The sequence below is a fragment of the Bombyx mori genome, chromosome 18 (genome assembly GCF_030269925.1).
Source record: "Bombyx mori chromosome 18, ASM3026992v2".
In the NCBI taxonomy this organism is placed as follows: Eukaryota; Metazoa; Arthropoda; class Insecta; order Lepidoptera; family Bombycidae; genus Bombyx; species Bombyx mori.
Window position 1 is genome coordinate 13,971,044 of NC_085124.1, and position 23,538 is coordinate 13,994,581.

Sequence of the window (23,538 nt, forward strand, 5' to 3'; positions counted from 1 at the left end):
TTTCACAAGGAAGGACAGGTGGGCGAGCAAAGGCTCAGCCAGGAGGGGTGGGATATGCTAACAGCTGCCCGAGCGCCTCCGAAGTAACCCTACAACTCAAGAGCAGCTGCTTCGCGAATGAATCTACTACTGGATCGGAATCGCGACCCGCTGAGAAGATTCGGCGGGACACTCATCGAGCTGATGCATAGGTTCCTAAGCCTGCTCCTAGTGTTAGAGCTGAAGGCGTCTAATGCAAAGGTTATTGGATCTGATGGATCCGTAAGGACGCGTCTAGGGCGTCGACGGTGACTGGCTCTTGCGTGATCAGCTTTTTTTTTTCTACCCGAGCTGAGAGCCTTGAGAGGATATATCGGCGTTACCTTGACCAGTAGGTGAGCTCACCGGGCTCACGGGAACTCACGGGGCTCAAACCCGACGACGTCGCTAACACGAACCCTAGCAAGAGCCGTGCTTCGCAGAATCTACCACCGGATCGGAAACGCGACCTGAGAAGATCCGGCGAGAAACTCAGTGGGCTGTGTCTGAGGGTTAAGGTGATCAGCGGCAACAACAATAAGTCGACACGTATCGGTACTTAATCTAGACAAGTAGTGATCAGGGAACGTTCTAGACCGACCGATGAGTCGTATGGACCGCAGCACGTTGGACACGATCATGGGCTTGAACACGTTGAGCTCGAAGTGTCCGTTGCTGCCGCCCACCGTGCACGCCACGTGGTTGCCCATCACCTGCGCCGCCACCATCGTCAGCGCCTCGCACTGCGTCGGGTTCACTTTACCTGGAAACGTAACACCAGCTGTTAATACAACGTACCCTCTTTCCTACACTACGCTGAGCCGTGTGCTCGCGAGGTCATTAACCTCAAATGTTATATTACAACACCCCCCCCCCCCTCCCGCACTCAGCTGCGCCGCGTGCTCGCGGGGTCATTAACCTCAAATGTTATATTACAACACCCCCCCCCCTCCCGCACTCAGCTGCGCCGCGTGCTCGCGGGGTCATTAACCTCAAATGTTATATTACAACACCCCCCCCCCCCTCCCGCACTCAGCTGCGCCGCGTGCTCGCGGGGTCATTAACCTCAAATGTTATATTACAACACCCCCCCCCTCCCGCACTCAGCTGCGCCGCGTGCTCGCGGGGTCATTAACCTCAAATGTTATATTACAACACCCCCCCCCTCCCGCACTCAGCTGCGCCGCGTGCTCGCGGGGTCATTAACCTCAGACGTAACCTTATTTTGAACTCACTACATTGCGCGCTCTACTAAAAATCTTAATTTAACACAAACAATACAATACATGATTATGTCGTAATTCTCTAAGCCATTTTAAGCCAGTGAGTCATGTAAAGGTTCAACACAAAAACGTAACCGAATTCAACTTTTTTTTTATTACTTAGATGTGTGGACGAGCTTACAGCCCACCTGGTGTTAAATGATTACTGGAGCCATAGACATCTATAACGTAAATGCGCCACACACCTTGAGATATAAGTTCTAAGGTGTCGGTATAGTTACAACGGCTGCCCCACCCTTCAAGCCGAAACGCATTACTGCTTCACGGCAGAAAGAGGCGGGGCGGTGTGACCTACCCGCGCGGACTCACAAGAGGTCTTACCATGTCATGTGAAGATACTTTACTGTATAATGATGATGATATTAATTTATCCCTAATGGGAAAGGCGACGGACTTTAGTCCATACAGCCAGGTCTTGTTCCTTTACTGTATAAGCTTGAATGACGTACGGGGGAGGGCACTAGACATTAAAGATGGCGTGTGTGAATACTTGCGTTTCAATACAGTAATCCCAACAACCATAACTAATTAAATAAAGTTATTACATACCACCAGTGTAGTGTCAACTGACCGGGCATTATCGAGGATCCGGGTTCGTTCTCGGGCAACATCAGCTCGGCGAGTCCACAGCGCGGCCCGGAGGCCAGCAGTCGGATGTCGTTCGCGATCTTCATGAGCGACACGGCGATGGTGTTGAGCGCGCCGGAGACCTCCACCATGGCGTCGTGGCACGCCAGCGCCTCGAACTTGTTCGGCGCCGTCTCGAACGGTATACCTGAAAATACAGGCAGAGTTATATATAAGATGAGCTGAATCTCGCTTACGACAGTTTCAAGATAAGCTTATATATGAGGCTGACCATCAGGGTAAAAGTGGCCTAACCTACAATTTTTCAAAATTGGTGCTTCTAAATTGCAATTTATTTGAAACAAAATAAATTTTGACGCAAAACCAGCCTGCCGGCTGGCTTTGTAAACATTATTTTCGCGCGTACTTTTTTTGCCTACGAAGCAGTGTAAAAGTAAATTCAAACCTCGATATCTCCATACTAACTATGGTAAGCTTAGGTCACTTTTACGCTGACGGCCTCTTATACAAGTTCCGAACAACAACATCCGGACCGTCAGTCCGAGTCCAGTATCGAGCAATATAACCCGCTCGCTGGTTTTATTTTATTTTATTTTTTTCCTACCTATTCTAGTAACCTCGAGGGGTTATTCAAGATTCACCAAGCTAGTAGGTGAGCTCAAACCGGAAGTGTTGTTAACACTGGCCCTAGCAAGAACTGTGCTTCGCAGAATTTACTGTAGGATCGGAAACGCGACCCACTGAGAAGATCCGGCGAGAAACTCAGTGGGCTGTGTCTATGGGTTAGCACTCGCTGGGAAGACTCAATGTCGTTATCGGATATGTCAAAACTATACAAGAATTATTTTTTATGTTATACCGGTTGTAATATATTTGCTCTTGGGACAAATGACAATCATTATGTTCGACGGTACATTTCTATTCGTATTTAATCACATGTTGAGTCTGATAGAAAATACACTTAATATTTTAGACTTGAGTCTTACATTTTTCAATTACGACGTAATGAATATGGCTAATCGCCAGACTATATTTCGTAAAGTGGTCATCAAAGATTAATGAGATGAGAAGTGACATTAGGTCGCGTAAATGTCACACCGGTGGTAGATCATGTTTGGTCTATTTGTTTCGTCAACCAAACACGGATATTTTAAGAGTCTGACGGCTGTCAACACTGTAGCCTAAGAGACCATAAACACCTGCATTCGTATCGAGCGATGCGACTTCTACGGCGAAAATAAAAACTAAAGCCGCAAAAACAATCTAATTTTCGTAATGATGAATCGAGTTTAAAGTTTTGGGTATTATCACAGCCCTGGCCTATTTCTGTCGTGAAGCAGTAATGCGTTTTGGTTTGAAGGGCGGGGCAGCTGTTGTACTGTTAAATTAAGACTTAGAATTCATGTCTAAAGGTGGATGACGGAATTTACGTTGTTTTTGATATCTATAGGCTCCAGTCACTAAACACTGGATGGAAAAAGAACACGACTCGCCTGTAATGAGGATTGTCGAGTTATGAGCATCAAGAATGAGATAGGGCTGAATCGTTGCCTCCCGCTTGTGAATGAAACGACTATTGCGGTCCCCTGCGACGTTCACGAGTATATCCTAACTTAATCAACCCTAGTTTCTCACCGGGTCTCCTTGGTAGATTCAATGAAGCGATGCTCTTACTAGGGCTAGTGTTAACAAGTTCTTCCAGGCTGAGGCCATCAGGTGGAAGTCGTCGTGGCCTAAAGGATAAGATGTCCGGTGCATTCGCAGCGATGCAACGGTGTTCGAATCCCGCAGGCGGGTACCAATTTTTCTAATGAAATACGTACTTAACAATTGTTCACGATTGACTTCCACAGTGAAGGAATAACATTGTGTAATAAAAATCAAAACCCGCAAAATTATAATCTGCGTAATTACTGGTGGTAGGACCTCTTGTGAGTCCGCACGGGTGGGTAGGTACCACCGCCTCGCCTATTTCTGCCGTGAAGCAGTAATGCGTTTCGGTTTGAAGGAACCTTAGAACTTCTATCTCAAGGTGTGTGGCGCATTTACGTTGTAGATGTCTATGGGTTCCAGTAACCACTTAACACCAGATGGGCTGTGAGCTCGTCCACACATCTAGGCAATAAATTAAAAAATGGGCGACCGAATAGGAATAGCGGTTGTGTGGGCAAACCGTACGTTTGCCCACACAACCCTCTGTTGTGATAATGATAACAACTCCAATATTGAGTAATTGTTTATTGATATGCTTACTGTTTTTATATCAGCGGTCAAGGAACTGGGGTAAATTACCCCAAATGGGGTAAAAAGAAATGTTGGGGGGTAAAAATGAAACTTTTGTGAGTAAAAAGTATATATTGAAGTGAAACTTCTTTAGAATCGTTGTGATTTCAAGCTCGATGAAACGTAATGAAACGAAACGAAAAAATAAGTCCATAGAGACAGAAACACATAAATGTATAGGATTCAGCCGGCGAGAGAATGAGATAGAACACATTATTTGGAAATACAAAGTTCACGTGATTGACCCAGGTATTTTATTGTAGGCATCACCGACAAATCTTCGCCATGGGGTAATATCAACTTACACAAAAATATTTTGTGGTAATAATAAAAAAAGTTTCCCGACCGCTGGTTTATATGATAAAAATGCCATTATGCGAGTACGCGACGCCTTGCTGATTGATGGCCGTACACGAACAGATTCGAAAATGAATGACTTTGATGTAAAATGCATCGGTATGCAATAGGATGTGCGCGCTGGCCCGTACATGCTCCCGGGCCTGAATGATGAGGTGTAATAACTAAGTGAAAAAACAATAAAATTTTACTTAATACTATTGGCATGCATAGATACTACATTCGATCTTCGACGAATGAGATAACGGACCGTAGCACCGGTGATGACGCTTTGTCCACTTTATAACGTGTGCTTACACTTTCGGGATTTTTTTACCTACCTCTTTTGATAGCCTTGAGAGGCTATATCAGCTTCGCCCTAACGTGTAGATGAGCTCACGGGGCTCAAACCGGAGTGTTGCGAACACTGGCCCTAGCAAGAGCAGTGCTACGCAGAATCTACCACCGGATCGGAAACGCGACACACTGAGAACATCCGGCGAGAAACTCTGTGATCTGTGGGTTAATTCGCTCGTCGAGCCATTCGTCGCAAGCGCCGGATTCGACGAGAACGGTGACCAGTTTTCGGGATGATACACGCACAAACACATAGCATATTATTGACATTAGGTGTAGGTGTGTAGGTACCGGTGAGCGCGGCGATCTCGGCGGCGCACTTCTCCGCGAAGCCGATCCTGGTGTTGAGGCCGGTGCCGACGGCCGTGCCGCCCAGCGCCAGGTAGTGCAGGCGCGGCAGCGTGGCGCACACGCGCTCCACGCCGTACGACAGCTGCGCCGCGTACCCGCTGAACTCCTGGCCCAGCGTCAGCGGCACCGCGTCCATCAGGTGGGTCCTGCACGCGACACGACACAACGACACTTTTTATTTTTTCATTCCTCTTTAATATCCACTATCCTATCTACAATACTGTTACGCCGGCAAGAGTAACGCCATCTATCGCCTAATAGTCGAACGAATATCGAAGGATCTAGAACGTTCGAGGAGTACAACGCCATCTATTGACAGACATCGGAAACTACTACTAGAGATGTGTAGAGCATTCTCGATAATTCTAGGAATGATGTATCGTGCAGTGTTTGTTATGTAATTCGTATATCGCGACCCGCTCCGCTCACAGTAGTAATAAGCCAGCTGTTAGTACGTACGGTCGTTTCATTGTCCCAAGTTCCAATATAACATATCGGCTATAAAAGCGTTGTAGGGACGGCACGCAGTCAGTCAGTAATCGGAACTACTCGAAGCGAAACAGCGAACGGATCACCTGAAGCGAAGCGGAACAAGCGAATTGAGAGTTTTAAAGTATTTCTTGAGTGTTTTAAAGTGTTTGTGAAGTGTTTACGTGTTTTAAGGGTTGAATACAGTTTTTAAGTTATACTTTGGTGAAATTTTATTTATACCGAACCCCAGCGCTTAACAATACTTACAATCTGCCTCGCCCGGGAAGACGGCAGGACACACTCCGGCGAGGTGGCCAACAATCGGCCGGAATAATCATTATTATTATTTTATTGCATAGATGGATGGAAGAGCTCACAGCCCACCTGGTGTTGAGTGGTTACTGAAGCCCATATACATCTACAACGTAAATGCGCCACCCACCTTGAGATATAAGTTGTAAGGTCTCAACTATAGTTACAACGGCTGCCCCGCCCTTCAAACCGAAACACATTACTGCTTCACGGCAGAAGTAGGCAGGGTGGTGGTACCTACCCGTGTAGACAGAATTAGAATTGCGTTGAAATTCATTATGTAGTCAACAAGAGAGTGACTTCAGCGAGTCATCTATTCTAAATTTAAAGGTTTAACTATATTATATGACATCTTTTCTCTTGAGACAACGTCAGATATCTGTTCTTTTCAACTATTTATATCGTATTTTTTATTTCTCTGGATAGATCGACGAATTGACGGCTTATTTGGTCAGAAGGAGCTATCAAGGGCGACTTTGAAGATTTGAGATCAAAATTAATATTGTAAGGCTGTCGCATTGTTTATAAGGACGTGGTCTTATTTAAACACAATATGCCTTTAATACCAGTAAAACTATGTATGTATTTCCTTTTTGTTAATATAAAAATTTCGACTCCTAGAATAAACAAAATCTACACGAACCGATACTACTTTTTAGCATTTGCCATGTGCAGAATTATAATGTTTATAAAACAAACACCCTGTATACAAGAACCAGCGGGAGCGTTGACCTCGCGCGTCATCAAACTTCTAATCATGTTACATTGCGGGCAGTGCAAATAATAATTAATCTTAATTGTTTTAATTGCAATATTTGCCATGGTTTCGTTCTTTATGGGCAATAAGCTAAAAAAAAACAACTTGGTGCACGTGAATGAAGTGAAAATTCTTTTTCAATGTATAGTATTGATAGTGGTTTTTTTAAATGTTCATCCTTAAATTAGATTGCTCCTGTAATAGGAAATGCTGTGTAGAAGACATGCGACATCTTCAACTTTTATTTTATATATACATACCTTAAATTATAGATTTTTTTTAAATACTTTATTAAAATATTGGACGTTACTCGTTGCGAACGCTTGCGCTGATCTGTAAGAGGTATACTACGCGCGTGCGTTCGAGTGCCACACATTCACTCTCGCTCAGTCTCTTTCTATTCCCCCTCCCCAAGAGCGTTAAATGTTTATGGTAACCTTGTTGGAAGTCGCATTAGAAGTTTCACTTCAACAACACATTCCCTGGTGGTAGGACCTCTTGTGAGTCCGCACGGGTAGGTACCACCACCCCGCCTATTTCTGCCGTGAAGCGGTGATGCGTTTCGGTTTGAAGGGTGGGGCAGCCGTTGTAGCTATACTAAGACCTTAGAACTTATATCTCAAGGTGGGTGGCGCATTTACGTTGTAGATGTCTATGGGCCCCAGTAACCACTTAACAACAGGTGGAATGTGAGCTCGTCCACCCATCTAAGCAATAAAATAATAATAATGATAATTCCGGCCGATTGTTCGAACGAACGCTCGCGCTGGCCTATAACAGGTATACTACGCGCGTGCGTTCGAGTGCCACGCATTCACTCTCGCTCTGTCTCTTTCTATTCTCCCTTCCCAGAAGCGTTAAACGTTTAACGCAACCTTGTTAGAAGTCGCATTAGAAGTTTCACTTCAATAACACATGTTTTTCACAAGCTTCTCTACGAACCTTCCAATTTTGACGATCCTCTCAAAGTCCTTGCTCTTGGCCTGCAGCGTGTCCCTGAGGGCCACGAGGCCCGGCATGAGCCTGTCCCGGAGCTCCATGGCCACGGCGATGTGCATGGCGGTGGGGTACGTGTCGTTCGAGCTCTGCGACTTGTTCACGTGGTCGTTGGGATGCACCGGGTCCTTGCTGCCCAGTTTCCCGCCCAGTATTTGTATGGCGCGGTTCGCAATCACCTGAAGTATTGATTTAAATTTATTTTATAGCAAACAAGCGTATGGCAGTTATGAAGTCTATCAGCAAATACCAGAGATTTGACAAAGTCCTTAACACTAATCATACCAACACTTACTGGTACCTATTTCTACCGTAGTGGCTAGATAGCAGTATACGACAAGTATTACTCAAAATAAACAAAAAAAAGCAAAATAACTGTAAATTAATTGGTAAGAAAAAGTCATGTAGTCAAATGTGCAACAGCAATAAGATGATACGTGAATTTGACCTATTATGGTATGTTTAGTGTTAACATACAAAAATCTCAACATACTGTAAAATGGGGGGAATCGGGACACTTTTTAAGTTCGAGATTGATTTTTTTCTTGTATTTATAGTAATAAAACGGAGATCATCATGGTTCCGGTAGTTGAAATTTTCACTTATAATGCATCAAGATATAGTTTATTAAAGAATAATCATAAAAAGTTACAAAAAGTCATTTCTCCCTTTTCACCCAAGCGTTGGGGTGAATTGGGTCGCTTAAGGGGACAATAGTTTTTCGCGGTGATGCGGTGTTAGTGTTAAGTTTTGTGAATTCAGTCATTTCTTTTAAATTTGCAAATTAAATAGAAATACTCGTTTAGAAACCTAAAATAAAAATTGCATTTAAATTCGAAATACAGATTCGAGATTCAGATACATTGATTCTCGTGTTGTCTTTTATTTTCAATAATATCGCATATTTCAAGGAATTTTAATTGACTAAAATAAATGAAGACATGAGTACCATTTTTAAGATTTTTGAGTTTTTACATTAAATGAAGGTGTTATGTGCCTGTAAACCATATTAGACCTTAAAGCTCCGGGTCTAAAGGCTATTTTTGGAAATCACATGTGATGAAGGAGTTATGTACGAATAAAATAATCTTTAATTTTAAATCATTTTTAAAACAATATTCTTATTGTCATCATCATCATCATGCTTTCCTATTACCCTCTGCTGGGGTGTAGGGCTCGAATCAAATTTTTCCATTTGTATCGGTCTTGGGCAGTCTGTTCTAGCTCCTCCCTCCTTCTTATTGTATTAATTATTATTTCCTTTCTCCATATTGTTAAAGAGATTGAAGTACTTTAATTTCACGTATAAAATAATAAGAAATAACAGCCAACAAACACATAATATCTCAAAAATAAGTAACAAAAGTTTGTTGGGTGTTTTCTCAAAATTAACCAATTGTATCACATCCCTTTCATCCACTCACATCTTCAAATAAGTTATTAATTATAATATCTCTGTTGTTTATAATCCAACCGCCACGTTGCATTGTAGTAATTTCTGCAAAATTCTAATTAGTCACAATTAAAACTTATCCAATTAAAAAAAACAAAGATATCAGTGGCTCGGTACAGCCCGGACCTCTTTTTTTTGTTCCTTAGATGGTTGGACAAACGAGCTCACGGCCCACCTGATGTTAAGTGGTTACCGGAGCCCATTGACATCTACAACGTAAATGCCACCACCCACCTTGAGATATGAGTTCTAAGGTCTCAGTATAGTTACAACGGCTGGCCCACCCTTCAAACCGAAACGAATTACTGCTTCATGGCAGAAATAGGCAGGGTGGTGTTCCCTACCCGTGCGAACTCACAAGAGGTCCTACCACCAGGAATGCTTAACCTCATAAATAAACCTCACCTCGTTCGTGTTCATGTTGGACTGAGTACCGGAGCCAGTCTGCCAGATGACGAGGGGGAAGTGACCCTCGCGGTAGAGCTTCCCGCTGATGACGTCATCGCAGGCCTGCATGATCGCGTCGGCTGTAGAGGTTTTTCTAGATCATTCGATGCTCGAGAGAGAAACGTAAGCGAGCATTGAAACTTTAGTGGAGTTCTTAATGCGCAAGGAGCTATTTCGCCGCAAAAACCGACACGGTACCGACATGACTCAGACTCTCAATAAGCAGTATCACCAGCAATACTCCTTACACATTCCAAAGCATGTACAGTGTTAAAAACAAAAATGCGTAATGTGCGTCAATCATTATCAGATGTCCATTTCTGGAATTAGGCCTCCCCAAAGTTCACGACTACGACTCCATACGCGGCAGCTGCATCCAGTGGATTGCCATGCATTTGTAGGCAGCGGCTTGACTCTGCCCCTGGCATTGCTGAAGTCCATGGGCGACGGTAACCACTCACCATCAGGTGGGCCGTATGCTCGTCTACCTACAAGCGCAATAAAATAAAATCCACCTTTGAGGTGACAGCTCAAAAGTTTTTGAACCTCATCAGTCTATGAGTCTAGTCTCATCAGTTATACGAACAAGTTTTCCTTTCGCTGGCACTTCAACCTCTCAAACCTCAAACGTTCGCTCTCAGTCGGTTACCATGCTTCGTGTGAGAATCTTTGACCTGTGTGCTTAGAGCGAGTTTTTAACGTTCTCCATAGCGTAAAAGTTAACTCGGAACGTTTGCCTACTTGTGCCGCTAGAGGCGCTGTTCCAACTCCATACAAGTATGAGTTAACTTTTACGCTATCGAGAACGTTAAAAAACTCGCACTCAGCACACAGATCGTATCTAAATAGATCGAAGCTCTGAGTATAGCCTTTTCTATTGCTCTTTGGATAGCTCTGAACTTTCTGGTAAAGCCGCATTACAAATGACCACGTCTCACACATATATATATTTGGGCGCAAGCCGTCATTATTGGCAATAATAAACATGATTTATAATTTAGTTTAATCTATGTTATTGTTTATTTGTTATTAGTAACATGAAAGTGTTATTCTACAATATTCAATATTTAGTAGACACTGTTTTGATGTGAAAATGTTTAAGGTTTCATTTATTATTCAAAAACACAAATGACTGTCAAAATATAATACTCAAATATCTAAAGCATAAAATGGAAAATATAAATTATGTTATAATTAAAATTAATACTTTAAGTATTGTAATTTTTTGCGAAAATAATTGTATTTTTTTTATAACTTTTCGCAATTATTGCATTGTATTATTAACTGTGTGTACAATAAAGAATAAAATTGTATTTTTTTATGCAAATCATATTGCTGGTGCCATCTATTATCAGATTGAATAATGATGATATAATGATAATATTTGTTTATCTTAAAAGTAAGTTAAGTAAAATAGATTCATGTAAGAGTCGTGTAAAATACACTCAAATATTTATTCTGAATATTAAGCTACATTTCATGATTTGTTTCGCAGTAATACCATTTGTTTGTGTATGACAAGTTGTAGTTGCTAGAACCATCACAAAATGACTAATTATGTAAAAATTAAGAAATGGCTTTAAGTTTTTTCCACGCAATGTTAACGTTTCATAGCATTGTATTGTATTTTCGTTGTAATAGATCTTACGTGTGAAAAACCTTGGCGTATCGTCGACATACGTATATCATGACAATAACAAACGCTAGCCAAAAATACTTTCGTCTTTTTTTTTTATTGCCCTTGTAGACAGATGAGCACACGGCCCACCTGATGGTGAGTGGTTACCGTCGCCCAAACTTCAGCAATGCCAGCGGCAGAGCCAAGCCGCTGCCTACCGCTTAAAGCTTTCCACAAGCCTCGTTTAAAGGGCATGTCATAGCGCTCGGGAAACTCGGTCTTGAGACCCTACGATATTAGGAATGAGAATATTCTGCACTAACAAAATATATTTTTAAAATATAAAAAATTCAAATGTATTTTTTTTTGTGTTATTATATTCATAGTCATTGAGCACTTGGTTTCCTAAAACACTTTACATACACCCTACCCCTGTACCCCACCACGCACTATATAATAAAGGATTAAAGTTTTATTTAATTGAGCTTTGAACAAATATAAATTAGCAGTACATACCAATTTTCTTTTCAAGTCCATATTCGATATTGACTTTGGCGGCTGCTTTCTTTAGTATACCGAAAGCGACAATCACGGGATACTGAAAAAAAAAACATTCATAATTAGCTTTTTACGTGACGTCACAGATAATAGGAAACACAAGAACTGCGTTATCATGTCGATAAGTTAACAGATCAACCTTCCTTAAGTATTACCCTACCAACGAACCAATTTTTTTTTATTGCTTATATGAATGGATAAGCTCACGGCCTACCTGGTATTAAATGGTTACCGGAGCCCATAGACATGTAATACCGCCACCCATCTTGAGACAAGAGTTCTAAGGTCTCATTTCTTACAGTACGTCTGCCCCACCCTTCGAACCGAAACGCATTACTGCTTCACAACATAAATACGCAGGGCGGCGGTATCCAAAACCTCAAACTCTCATCGTTTCATTTATCGAATCAAAAACTAACACATTGACTTGACCACATTCGAACATGTTTCATAAGCTAGTCGATACCCAATTTGATAACATTTTAACCATACATTCGTAGTGGCGGCTCCAATGTCGCAATGTTGCATAACCGCATTGTTTCACTTTCATACGAAAACGTGCTGTTGTTTCCCACGTAAATTCGGTAGTACTTTAATCATTGATGGGTTTTTTTTCTTCAGATGAGCAGCGGGTGGACAGCCCACGTGGTTAACAAATGGTCATTATTTTCTTTTTTCCTTATCTATTCTCTGGTAGCCTAAGGGGCTATACCAGAGCGGACAGATAGGTCAGCTCACGAGCTTAATCTGAGAGAATTTGCTAACACAAGCCCTAGCAAAAGCAGTCCTTCGTAGAATCTACCGCCGAATCGGAACCGCGACTCGCTGAAAAGATCCGGCGAGAAACTCAGTGGGTTGTGCATATGGGATAGTCATAGGAGACTATATACATTATAATGCAAATGTCGTCACTCAACTTGAGACAAACCGTTGAAATCGGTAAGCATCACTGATTCGCAACAAAAATAAAAAGTAGATCTAATCGTGCGGGCTTGTGTTACTAAGCAAACACTAGGAATTCTCAGAGCATCGATATTGATAATAATAATAAGCCTTTATTGTTGTGTTACTTACTAATTACTAACTTACTAAATTACTTAATAATAAATTAAATTTCAATTCAACTTATAATTAAGTCTGCCGTTCGACGTTCGGTGTGGTTTTCAAAACAGCTTGTCTCTCGACAAAGGCCCTCTCTAAAGATTGCCAATATTCTCTATTTTTGGCCATTTGGCCGGTATTGATAATAACATAGCGAAATATTGAACACTTAAGTCAAATTATACAATTTCCGGTCGCTCACAAAGGCTGGTAACAATGCTTGTCGTGTGCAATTATCAGGGTTCACTGTTTGGAATGATCTGCTCGCCTCGCTCGATCGTGATCCGTGGGGGCGGCCCTACAGGCTAGCGCGCAATGCGCTTCGCCCATGGGCTCCCCCTACGACCAGCACACTGCCATCCGAGACATTGCACCGGGTGGTCGGGGGTCTATTTCCGGACTCATCCCGAACGGCCTTCATCCCCCCTGTAATGGCAACGGCGCAGGTCGCTGACGGCGGAGAGCTGGAAGGTGTGTCCCAGGCGGAATTTGAGGCGGCAGTGGCGAGGATGCGCGTGAAGCGTACAGCACCAGGCCCCGACGGCCTGTCGAGTCGAGCATGGGCTCTCGCTTTAACTGAGGATGGTTTGGGACCTGCACTTCGAACGCTGTTTAGCAGGTGCCTCCGCGAGGGCAGGTTCCCGGAGCCGTGGCGCACGGGCCGGCTGGTGCTTATCCCGAAGGACGGTCGCCCTAGAGACGAGCCCTCCGGATATCGCCCGATAGTAGTGTTGGACGAGGCCGGTAAGCTCCTTGAGCGTGTGGTTGCCGGGCGTCTTGTTCAGCACCTCGAGAACATTGGGCCGGATCTCGCGTCCAACCAATATGGCTTCCGGAGAGGTCGGTCGACCGTGGACGCGGTCTTACGGGTCCGCGATCTTTCCGACCAGGCGTGCTCTGGGGGAGGTGTACTGTTGGCTGTGTCGATTGATATTGCCAACGCCTTCAACACGATCCCCTGGAGCACGATTGTGGAGTCATTACGGTTTCACCGCGTCCCCACCGGTCTCCGTAATCTGATTGAGGATTATCTCTCAGGGCGGGCGGTGATCTTCCCCGAGCGGAGTGGGTGGGGACGAAAAACAGTGTCACGTGGGGTTCCACAAGGGTCGGTACTGGGTCCACTCCTTTGGAATATAGGCTTTGACTGGGTCCTCCGCGGGGCTAACCTGCCTGGCGTCGAAGTGGTTTGCTACGCTGACGACACGCTGGTGACGGCTTGCGGAGACGACTACCGGTCAGCAGCCGTCCTGGTTGTGGCTGCAGTGGCAACTGTGGTAAGACGAATAAAGAGACTCGGCCTCGAGGTGGCCCTCCAAAAATCCGAAGCAGTGTGCTTCCACTAAGCTCGGAAAGGGCCACCTCAAGGCGCGAATCTCGTAGTCGGGGGTGTCACCATTGCTGTCCAGCCGAAGCTCAAGTATTTGGGCCTCGTGCTGGACAGCAAATGGAGATTCGACCACCATTTTAAGGCGCTGGTTCCGAGGCTTATGGGGGCGGCAGGTGCGCTGACCCGTCTTCTTCCCAACGTCGGAGGATGCAGCGCCGGTACTCGGCGACTGTACCTTGGGGTGGTGCGCAGTATGGCCCTGTACGGTGCTCCCGTGTGGTCGCCCGCACTCTCCGCGAGAAACGCGTCTCTGCTGCTCAGAGCTCAGCGGGCGCTCGCGGTGAGGGTCATCAGGGGGTACCGCACCATCTCTCAAGATGTGGCCTGCGCTCTCGCCGGATCCCTACCCTGGGACCTCGAGGCCGAAATCTTGGCTGCGGTATATCGGCGTAAGGCGCAGGCCTTGAGTCGGGGACGGTCGCCCGGCCCGTCGGCTGTCGGTCGGTGGAAGCGTGCTGCGCGTCATGTAGCATACGCTAAGTGGAGAGAGCGATTGCTGAAGGAACTTGGCCAAACTTCAGCCACCCGCCGTCGCACCCTCGAGGCCCTGGTGCCCGTGCTGGAGGCATGGTCGGAACGGCGTCACGGCGTACTCTCCTTTCACCTTGCGCAGGTCCTCTCGGGACATGGCTGTTTCGGGAGGTACCTGTGGAAGGTCTGCAGGAGGGAGCCACATCCGGGCTGCCACCAGTGCGGGCACCCGGACGATGACGCGCAGCACGCGCTCGAAACGTGCCCGCGTTGGGAGCACTCGCGGCGAGATCTCGTCGCGGTGCTGGGGAGAAACCTCTCCCTGCGGGCTGTCGTCGCCCGCATGTTAGAGGATCAGGGCTCGTGGGAGGCCATGGCCAGGTTTTGTGACCTGGTAATGGCGTCCCGTGAGGCTGAGGAGCGTGAAAGGGAGTGGGATCCCTCTTCAGCACCTCAGCGCAGAAGGCGGGATGGCCGGCGCGGGCGTGAAGCTCCCGCTCAGCCCCCGTAGGGACTGTCAGGTGGCGGGTGCGGGGGCGCCCGGTACTCGACTGTCGGTCCGGTGGTGGGGCGGTGCAAGGTGGCTCCTGTGCGCCGCTCACGGTGTATCTCCCGAAATGACGTCCTTCGGGATTTTCCCGGAGATGAAATCCCGTCTTATCATCAGGACGGGTACTGGCGAAGGCGGACTTTCGGCGCGCACTGCGGTACCGTAGGTCTGGTGTAGCCGGTGTGGTGGAGCTCGATGGGGTTTAGTCGGTAGTCGTTCTGCGGGGCAAGTGCTTCGCGCGCCTTTTTCAAGGCGTAGTCTCTTGCGAGGGATTCGGGGAGGTGGAGGACCTTCTCGTCCCCCTCTTCCTCTCAGGAGGCGCCGGAGTCCGACATAACCCGGTTCGTTACCCCCCGGACCGGGTATCCGTAAATGGATTCCCCAGCGTTAAAAAAAAAAAAAAAAAAAAAAAAAAAAAGGGTTCACTGTTTAAAAATAGATGTACTGACCGCAGTCAACCTTGAAATCGGTAGTGACTGGCGAACTACTGCATCGCAAGATCCGCGTTCGATTCCCCGTCAGACTAAAGGGCTTTAATTCAACCAGACATAAGACAGGCGAAAGTGGGGCAGTTTTAATATTTATTTTTGTTTTGTGATTCGACCTAGTGACATGTAATATTTAAAATGTCTAATAATTTATCGTTATAAGTTCCCCCCTATAAAGTTTTATACATACGATTTACGATTTTATCTACAGCTGTTAGTTACAAGTTCACACAGAGGTCAGTCTTATCTTAGTATCAACACAGTACGATATTACCGTATTGTTTGAACAAGACATAACCGTATTTATTGTTGAATGAACAATCGTTGATAGCTCATTGATGTGAAAAAAATTGAGTTGTCCTTTGATTCCCTTCAAGCGTGATATCCATTTTGCCACAAATATATTCATGCTGGTAGAACAAAAGTAATGAGGAATAATTAGGTAAAAACTTTTCTATCTTTCGTCCTTTGAAAGTCTTTCGTGAAAATTATATGGACGTCGTTCGAAGCTAGCCGATTAGTCGTGTCGCAGTTTATAAAGAGAAAAAAGTTAATACTTACAGGCATGCGTTCCTCAATTCCACCGATCGGGAAGTTCATCACCGAACGCACGGTCTGCGCGCCATATAGCTTGTCATCTGGCACGTCCAGCTCCCCAAAGGTATCTTTTTCCTTCCTCTGAAATTTACAAACAAGCATTTTCAATATCTCAATCCGATCCGGCACTAGGTCATGTATGGGCATCCACATTACCATCGTGATACACAATGAAGTCGCGCAGTAAAGACCAACTCGCTACGTTCCAAGTTTTTATTTTTTTATTGCATAGACGGTCCGAGGAGCTCACAGCCCACCTGGTGTTAAGTGGCTACTGGAGCACATAGACATCTACAATGTCACCCACCCACCTTGAGATATAAGTTCTAAGGTCTCAGTATAGTTACAACGGCTGCCCCATCCTTCAAACCTCAACCTTAATGGATCGGGAGGGAAAGTATTTGAGTTATGTAAACAACACAACTTGTTCGTAAAAAAACATGATTCTTAATACACCATTGTAGTAGAAAAGGCGATTTGAGTCGGATTATCGTTTGAATGCCTTTTACTTTTTACTGTATAATTAAGACTCCAGTGTGTATTTTAACTTTTATAAGCCCGTCTATATTAGTTTGACTTTAACCTGTTCTATTAACCGATTTTTTAAAAGAATTACTTTTAATTATTATTATTTTTCATCTTTTTACTTTATTCAAATGCGAATAAATCATAATTAAAATAATTTTAACGGTTTAATCTCGCGTTTTTAAATTGTCATCATATTATTTTTTACGCTTCGAATAATTACTTCGCAGTTTTTGTGGTCAATCTCATCTATACTGCGAATGTAAATGACAAAAAAAATATACATTTTTTACTTAAGGTTGGAATAAAAAAATATCTAGAATACTATATTATTCTCTAGAACATTCGAGTCATCGGCCGTGGTCGCCAGCGCATTAGGCTGTTGTCTATCTGTGACTAGAATCTCAATGTAGATTGTGTCAGCGTCAATACATACGTAATAAGGTATAAGATAAGTTATAAGTTATATAAGTTTCAAAATATAAGAATGTCCGCGTCAATGACCTCGATCTGTCAAAATTCGATAAAAAAGTATGGACAGCAACAGAAATTGTTTTTTAATTGGAATTTGAACCATGCTACTCAAAGCCTAGAGCTAATTTAATAAACCGATTATATAATTCAGACGGCTTCAAGGTGTTGAGGCTACCACCCCACAATTGTGACTGATCCTTTAGAGTATATATGGCATTTAATAAAAGGTAGGGTGGCAGACAAAAATGTGCGTCAACTAAAAATAGAAATCGAAAAATTAACCCTCGAAGCCATAGAGTAAATCACAAAAGATGACTGACAGAGAGAGATCAGGTGTCTCGAAAATGAATACCGGCAACAAGAGATAACAGAAGACGATAATTTTTATTTCGCTACAAAGGTAATACATTTTTTTTTCTTTCATACATATAATCAACTAATGGTATAGTTTAATGACCTACATATTGATTGTAGGGGAAAGCTGCAATGAGGATTATGACAGCGACGATCATTCGATTGCTTAAGCAGTGGGATGAGTGGAATCGGCGAACGTGAAATTTTCGGCGAAGGTTTCAAAATAAATATTATATTAAAAACCTATCTTTTTTACTGACTACCTATATTTTTCGATTTGACACACCGTCCGTGCTACATTCTAGATTGAAACGCATTGTACATTGAACCCATGCGAATAAATAACAGTTAACCGCCTACTTTTGCCATGAAGCAATTATGAATTCCGGTATGAAGGATAGGATAAAGCGGTTTTCACAATATGTTCTTTGATTTTTTAAGATGTCGTTGAGATGGCATAGGTACACGGAGTGGTCTATGCTTGTTTGTCTGCCTATCAAAAACCAAAACAATAATGAAATAAACCGAGCATAAAGAGGTAATACCACAAAACAAAATTGGTAATCTAAATTCTTGCCAGACGAATTATTATTATAGAAAAAAGACTGAAAAATATATTTTACAATGACTTCGATTATGTGTTTTATTGGGTTTTAGACAAAATATAGAACATTTCAAGACTTTACACACACATGCTTAAAATTTTTAACAAAAATACATACATACGCACTTGCCTATCATTTTATCTACCTACATACTTTATTGAACTTAAGAGATATGTACATTCGTTGTAATTTACCATTTTTTATATACTTAAACGGGCAAACATTTATTCGAATCATAAAATTACCCTGCATTCGCTAATAATATAATATACTAAAAATATACGATGCTATAATACACAACCCAACAAATGACGTGTCTACAACGATAATAAAAATCTATAATTTATTTATTTTCTGAATTTTGTAATAAAAGCATTTCTTTCCATGTTCCGAAACGATACAGTTGGCCAAAAGACAGAACTGAACAAACAACTCAATAACAGTACTTATCGCTATACCCGGCAAAACTTTACGTAACGATATTTATGTACAAACTCACCGTTTTGACCGGCTTGCCTTCTGGGTTGAGACATGTCGTGCAAGCCATTTTTATTCACAACAAAAAATTTATCAACAGTCAAATTCCGTGTTAAACAGCTGACAGTTTACGTCAAATATAATTTTTTTTTCGCTTCACAATTTCAACGCAACGAGGTTTATATCTGTGTTTTTAATGATTAAACACAGCACCGGCGAATAAAACGGTTAGAGCCGCGATCGAAACGGCAATGGGCTTTTAGAAACCGGTTACGGGTCCCCTCCGCGGAATGGTGGTAAGGTCGTCGACGCAACGATTTATATTTTTTTGTTATCAATATCGAAGTGCACCACCCGCATGGAAAGTCACCGCTGTACTGATTTGTTTCGCGGTTTATTGCCACAGATAATAAATAAAATAAACCTTATCAATTATTTCAGTCTTTTTTTAACTGTTAAAACCGAAACTTTTCGTAATTTATGGCGCGAAAATAGACAGTAAATACAAATGGAATGTTATAGAATGCTTAGAACGATTTCAATCCTGTTTAACGTAAAACCAAAGTGACTCTTCGTGTAATTGATTCTCCCCGGCTTTAAAACATTTTATAAAAGAACAATGGTATGGATTACAATGAGGCTTAGTAAATTGAAATACCCTAAATTTTATATTATATTTTTAACATTTCATATTTATTTGACCAAAAAAAAATTTCAATAGCCTAATCTCTCTCAGTACTCAGTATTGTGAGTAATGAAACAGTTAGGAATTTGTTAACGCTTATTTGCTAAGATTATACATACTGGGTTTGTTTTTTATTGTTGCAATTTTTTGTGGTAATTTTTTTTGTTATACTATTTTCTCGTCGAATTTTTATTTTTTATAATAGCATAAGGCTCACCAGATGGTAAGTGGTTACCGTCGCTCATGGATGTCAGCAATGCCTGGGGCACGGCCAAGTTGCTACTTACTATAAATTTACTTTTTTTTATTGCTTAGATGGGTGGACGGGATCACAGCCCACCTGGTGTTAAGTGGTTTACTGGAGCCCATAGACATCCACAACGTAAAGCGCCACCCACTTTGAGATATAAGTTCTAAGTTCTCAGTACAGTTACAACGGCTGCCCCACCCTTCAAACCGAATCGCATTACTGCTTCACGGCAGAAATAGGCAGGGTGGTGGTACCCACCCGCGCGGACTCACAAGTGGTCTTACCACCAGTAATTACGCAAATCATAATTTTGCGGGTTTGATTTTTATTACACGATGTTATTCCTTCACCGTGGAAGTAAATCGTGAACATTTGTTGAGTACGTATTTCATTAGAAAAATTGGTACCCGCCTAAGATTCGAACACCGGTGCATCGCTCAACACGAATTCACGATGACTTAAAATGAAATACGAAACAAATACTAAACATGAACAGTGTTGATATTCAGCTAGCCCTTCTTCCTTTCTGTGGTACTTTTACGGGATAAATGTAAAGTTGAAGGACTCACATAGCCATCATATATGTTCATATATACATAAGGATGTCACATGATTTATGATTGAAAGTGTTTATGTTTGTGCTGCGTGTGTCCAATTTGTGGAACATATTATAAGGTTAAAATAGTAAATATACTTTGAATTTTAAATACTTTCAATATGCTTCATATTTTTTGTACAAGCTTTTGATTTGATTTAAAAAAAAATGTTTTGTTATTTTATTAATTAATTAATTTTTTATTGTTTTTATTCCATTCGATTGACGGACGACCCAGCTCATCAAAAAAGTTCGGCAGTTAGACAGCAGCAATAAAACTGCCCTCAATTGTGTTTAGGCTTTGGTAATCACTGACTGCAACTACACAGTCAGTCAGTGTCTGCTACTATTTACTGTCTCATTTGAGAGTTTAACATTTGTATAATGAGGGAGTAAAAACAATTTAAGTTTATTTAGACTAACTAGTTAAGTTGGTTAAGTACTAGTTAAGTAAAAGTATGAAATGAAGATCATTTTAGTTCTACTAGTAGTTTGAGTTTATTGGTGGTATAGAATCTAGTGAGCTTGCACAGAGGGGTACCACCGCTCAGTACTTGTGCTATGAACCCCAGGCATTACAGTTTGAAGAGTGGAGTAGTCGTCGTACGACAAAACTCAGACATAGAACTCAGTCTCAAGGTGAATGATCGCATTTATGTTGATGGTATCTTCAGTAACCATTTAATGCCATGTGTATCATGAGCTAGTCCACCAAAAAAATAATAATTAAAAATGTTTCATTTCCATATACCGCTGTACCTTACACTTCCTTCCAATCCACACGGATTTCCTCCCGGATTAGGAGGAGGAATCTCACACCCCCGATTACTCTCTTTAGACAACCCATACCCTGGGCTAGGAAGGTCAAGTACCTGGGCGTTACCCTGGATGCATCGATGACATTCCGCCCGCATATAAAATCAGTCCGTGACCGTGCCGCGTTTATTCTCGGTAGACTCTACCCCATGATCTGTAAGCGGAGTAAAATGTCCCTTCGGAACAAGGTGACACTTTACAAAACTTGCATAAGGCCCGTCATGACTTACGCGAGTGTGGTGTTCGCTCACGCGGCCCGCACACACATAGACACCCTCCAATCTCTACAATCCCGCTTTTGCAGGTTAGCTGTCGGGGCTCCGTGGTTCGTGAGGAACGTTGACCTACACGACGACCTGGGCCTCGAATCAATTCGGAAATACATGAAGTCAGCGTCGGAACGATACTTCGATAAGGCTATGCGTCATGATAATCGCCTTATCGTTGCCGCCGCTGACTACTCCCCGAATCCTGATCATGCAGGAGCCAGTCACCGTCGACGCCCTAGACACGTCCTTACGGATCCATCAGATCCAATAACCTTTGCATTAGATGCCTTCAGCTCTAATACTAGGAGCAGGCTTAGGGACCCCGGTAACCGTATTCGTCGAACTCGACAAAGAGGTCGACGTGCAACCTAACCCATGCATCAGCCCGCTGAGTTTCTCGCCGGATCTTCTCAGCGGGTCGCGATTCCGATCCGGTAGTAGATTCATTCGCGAAACAATTGCTCTTGAGTTGTTAGGTCTCCTTCGGAGGCGCTCGGGCAGTTGTTAGCAAATCCCGCCCCTCTTGGCTGAGCCTTTGCTCGCCCACCTGTCCTGGTGAAACTGGAAAGGCCTTCGGGCCACCAGTAAACTTTCAATCATAAAAAAAAAAAAAAAAAACTTCCTTCCAAATAGCAGTTATCTTTTTCTGCCTTAGGTTGTGCACTCAGTTTAATTGGTGCGGCGAACAACATAAAAACTGCTTAAATAGAAAATACAGTGCACTCCTTGAGTAATGAAAGGTACCCCCAACTATTCAAAAATGGTAGAAGTGAAGATAGTCAATGCAACAAGTGCTACTTCCTATTCTCTAAAAAAATGTTCCAATACCACAGAATCAAATAAGAATGTTATCCAGGATTGTGTTTTTACACATTTTCATTCAAGAATCAATTATAATCTAATCTGTTACGAACTAAACATTAATTAAAATTCACATAATTTGTTTTACCAAAGTGAGCACCATTTCAGAACATCTACAAATGGACACATAACGGCACATGGTAAATATATTTTATTTTAATTTGGTTATGTTAAAGAATTTTACACATGATTGATTAGTTGTGATATATTATCAATGCAAGAATCAAATTAATGTGAGATGTAAAAAGATACAAAATTTATACAATTTTCAAAATTTGAACTATGTTTTTTTGCCAAAATGAATGGCACACTCATGTCACATCTGGTGTACTGAGGGCACATCAACAATGCAAATGCCACCAACTACTTTGAGATCATATGAATTCTAAGTGTCTGTTTGAAAAGTATATGATCAAAGTTAAAACACATGACTGATTCGCAGCAGAAATAGATAAAGTGGTGGCACCTACCTGTGCGGGCTCACAAGAAATAGTAGCACAGTAAGGTAACAAACACCATACCAACGGTAAATATAATGTGCAACGAGTTATATAAAAGAAAATAGTATCCAAATGTTAAATACTTTTTTGTAATTAAAAGCTAAATCAACCAGAAATGGGAGATAAATAGTAGTGGTAGTCATTTGACTATGTTATGAATTTTGTCTGCTAATATGAGATATAAGTATGAATAAAAGTATAGATGTCGTTGAGGAATTAACGAAACAAACATGGGACAGCCAATTTTTTTCATTAGTTCTAAAATTGCGTGAAAACCGAAGAAAATGTTTCTTTTTCCTACTTTCTAAAATTAAGAATATTAAAGTGTTATTAATTATCATGACACTCAATTTTAGACACTGTTTTACTGTATTCAGTATTTAATTCTAGAATAAAAATATTATTTCTTTGTAGTTAGAAATTAATTCATTTTCAAAACAATGTTAAATACCGGTTATGCAACTCACCGCTGTAACGCTAGTTGTTGAAATATTACGTTTATTTATAAGACGTAAAACGCATCTGTAGTTCTTGGATGTGTTAATTAAAGATGAAGAAAATTTGAATATGGATGTAGCCATAATTTATAATTTTTCTTCAGATAGGTAACTGAAAACTTTACCAGAAAGTGCACTTCGCAAAAGGTGTTCAAATTCGATGACAGCTAGTGACATTTTACAGCTGTCAATGTCAAATATTCTC

General features: G+C 42.3%; 1 protein-coding gene across 3 annotated transcripts in view; it reads right to left on the minus strand.

Moving 5' to 3' along the window:
* LOC101744897 (fumarate hydratase, mitochondrial) overlaps window positions 1–23,538 on the minus strand; it is a 32,537-nt gene extending 8,999 nt beyond the window's left edge. The window contains exons 1-8 of one of the 3 annotated variants that reach the window (XM_038017146.2): window positions 23,304–23,538; window positions 16,390–16,506; window positions 11,787–11,868; window positions 9,611–9,732; window positions 7,699–7,931; window positions 5,157–5,362; window positions 1,873–2,076; window positions 620–781 (exon numbers count right to left, since the gene is read on the minus strand). In XM_038017146.2, coding sequence (XP_037873074.1) covers window positions 620–781; window positions 1,873–2,076; window positions 5,157–5,362; window positions 7,699–7,931; window positions 9,611–9,732; window positions 11,787–11,868; window positions 16,390–16,506; window positions 23,304–23,417 — 1,240 coding nt within the window. In that variant the 5' untranslated portion in view covers window positions 23,418–23,538. Of the gene's footprint in view, window positions 1–619; window positions 782–1,872; window positions 2,077–5,156; window positions 5,363–7,698; window positions 7,932–9,610; window positions 9,733–11,786; window positions 11,869–16,389; window positions 16,507–18,882; window positions 19,262–23,303 lie in introns of those variants that run through there. The other 2 variants (XM_038017147.2, XM_062673757.1) reach the window with 2 other exon arrangements.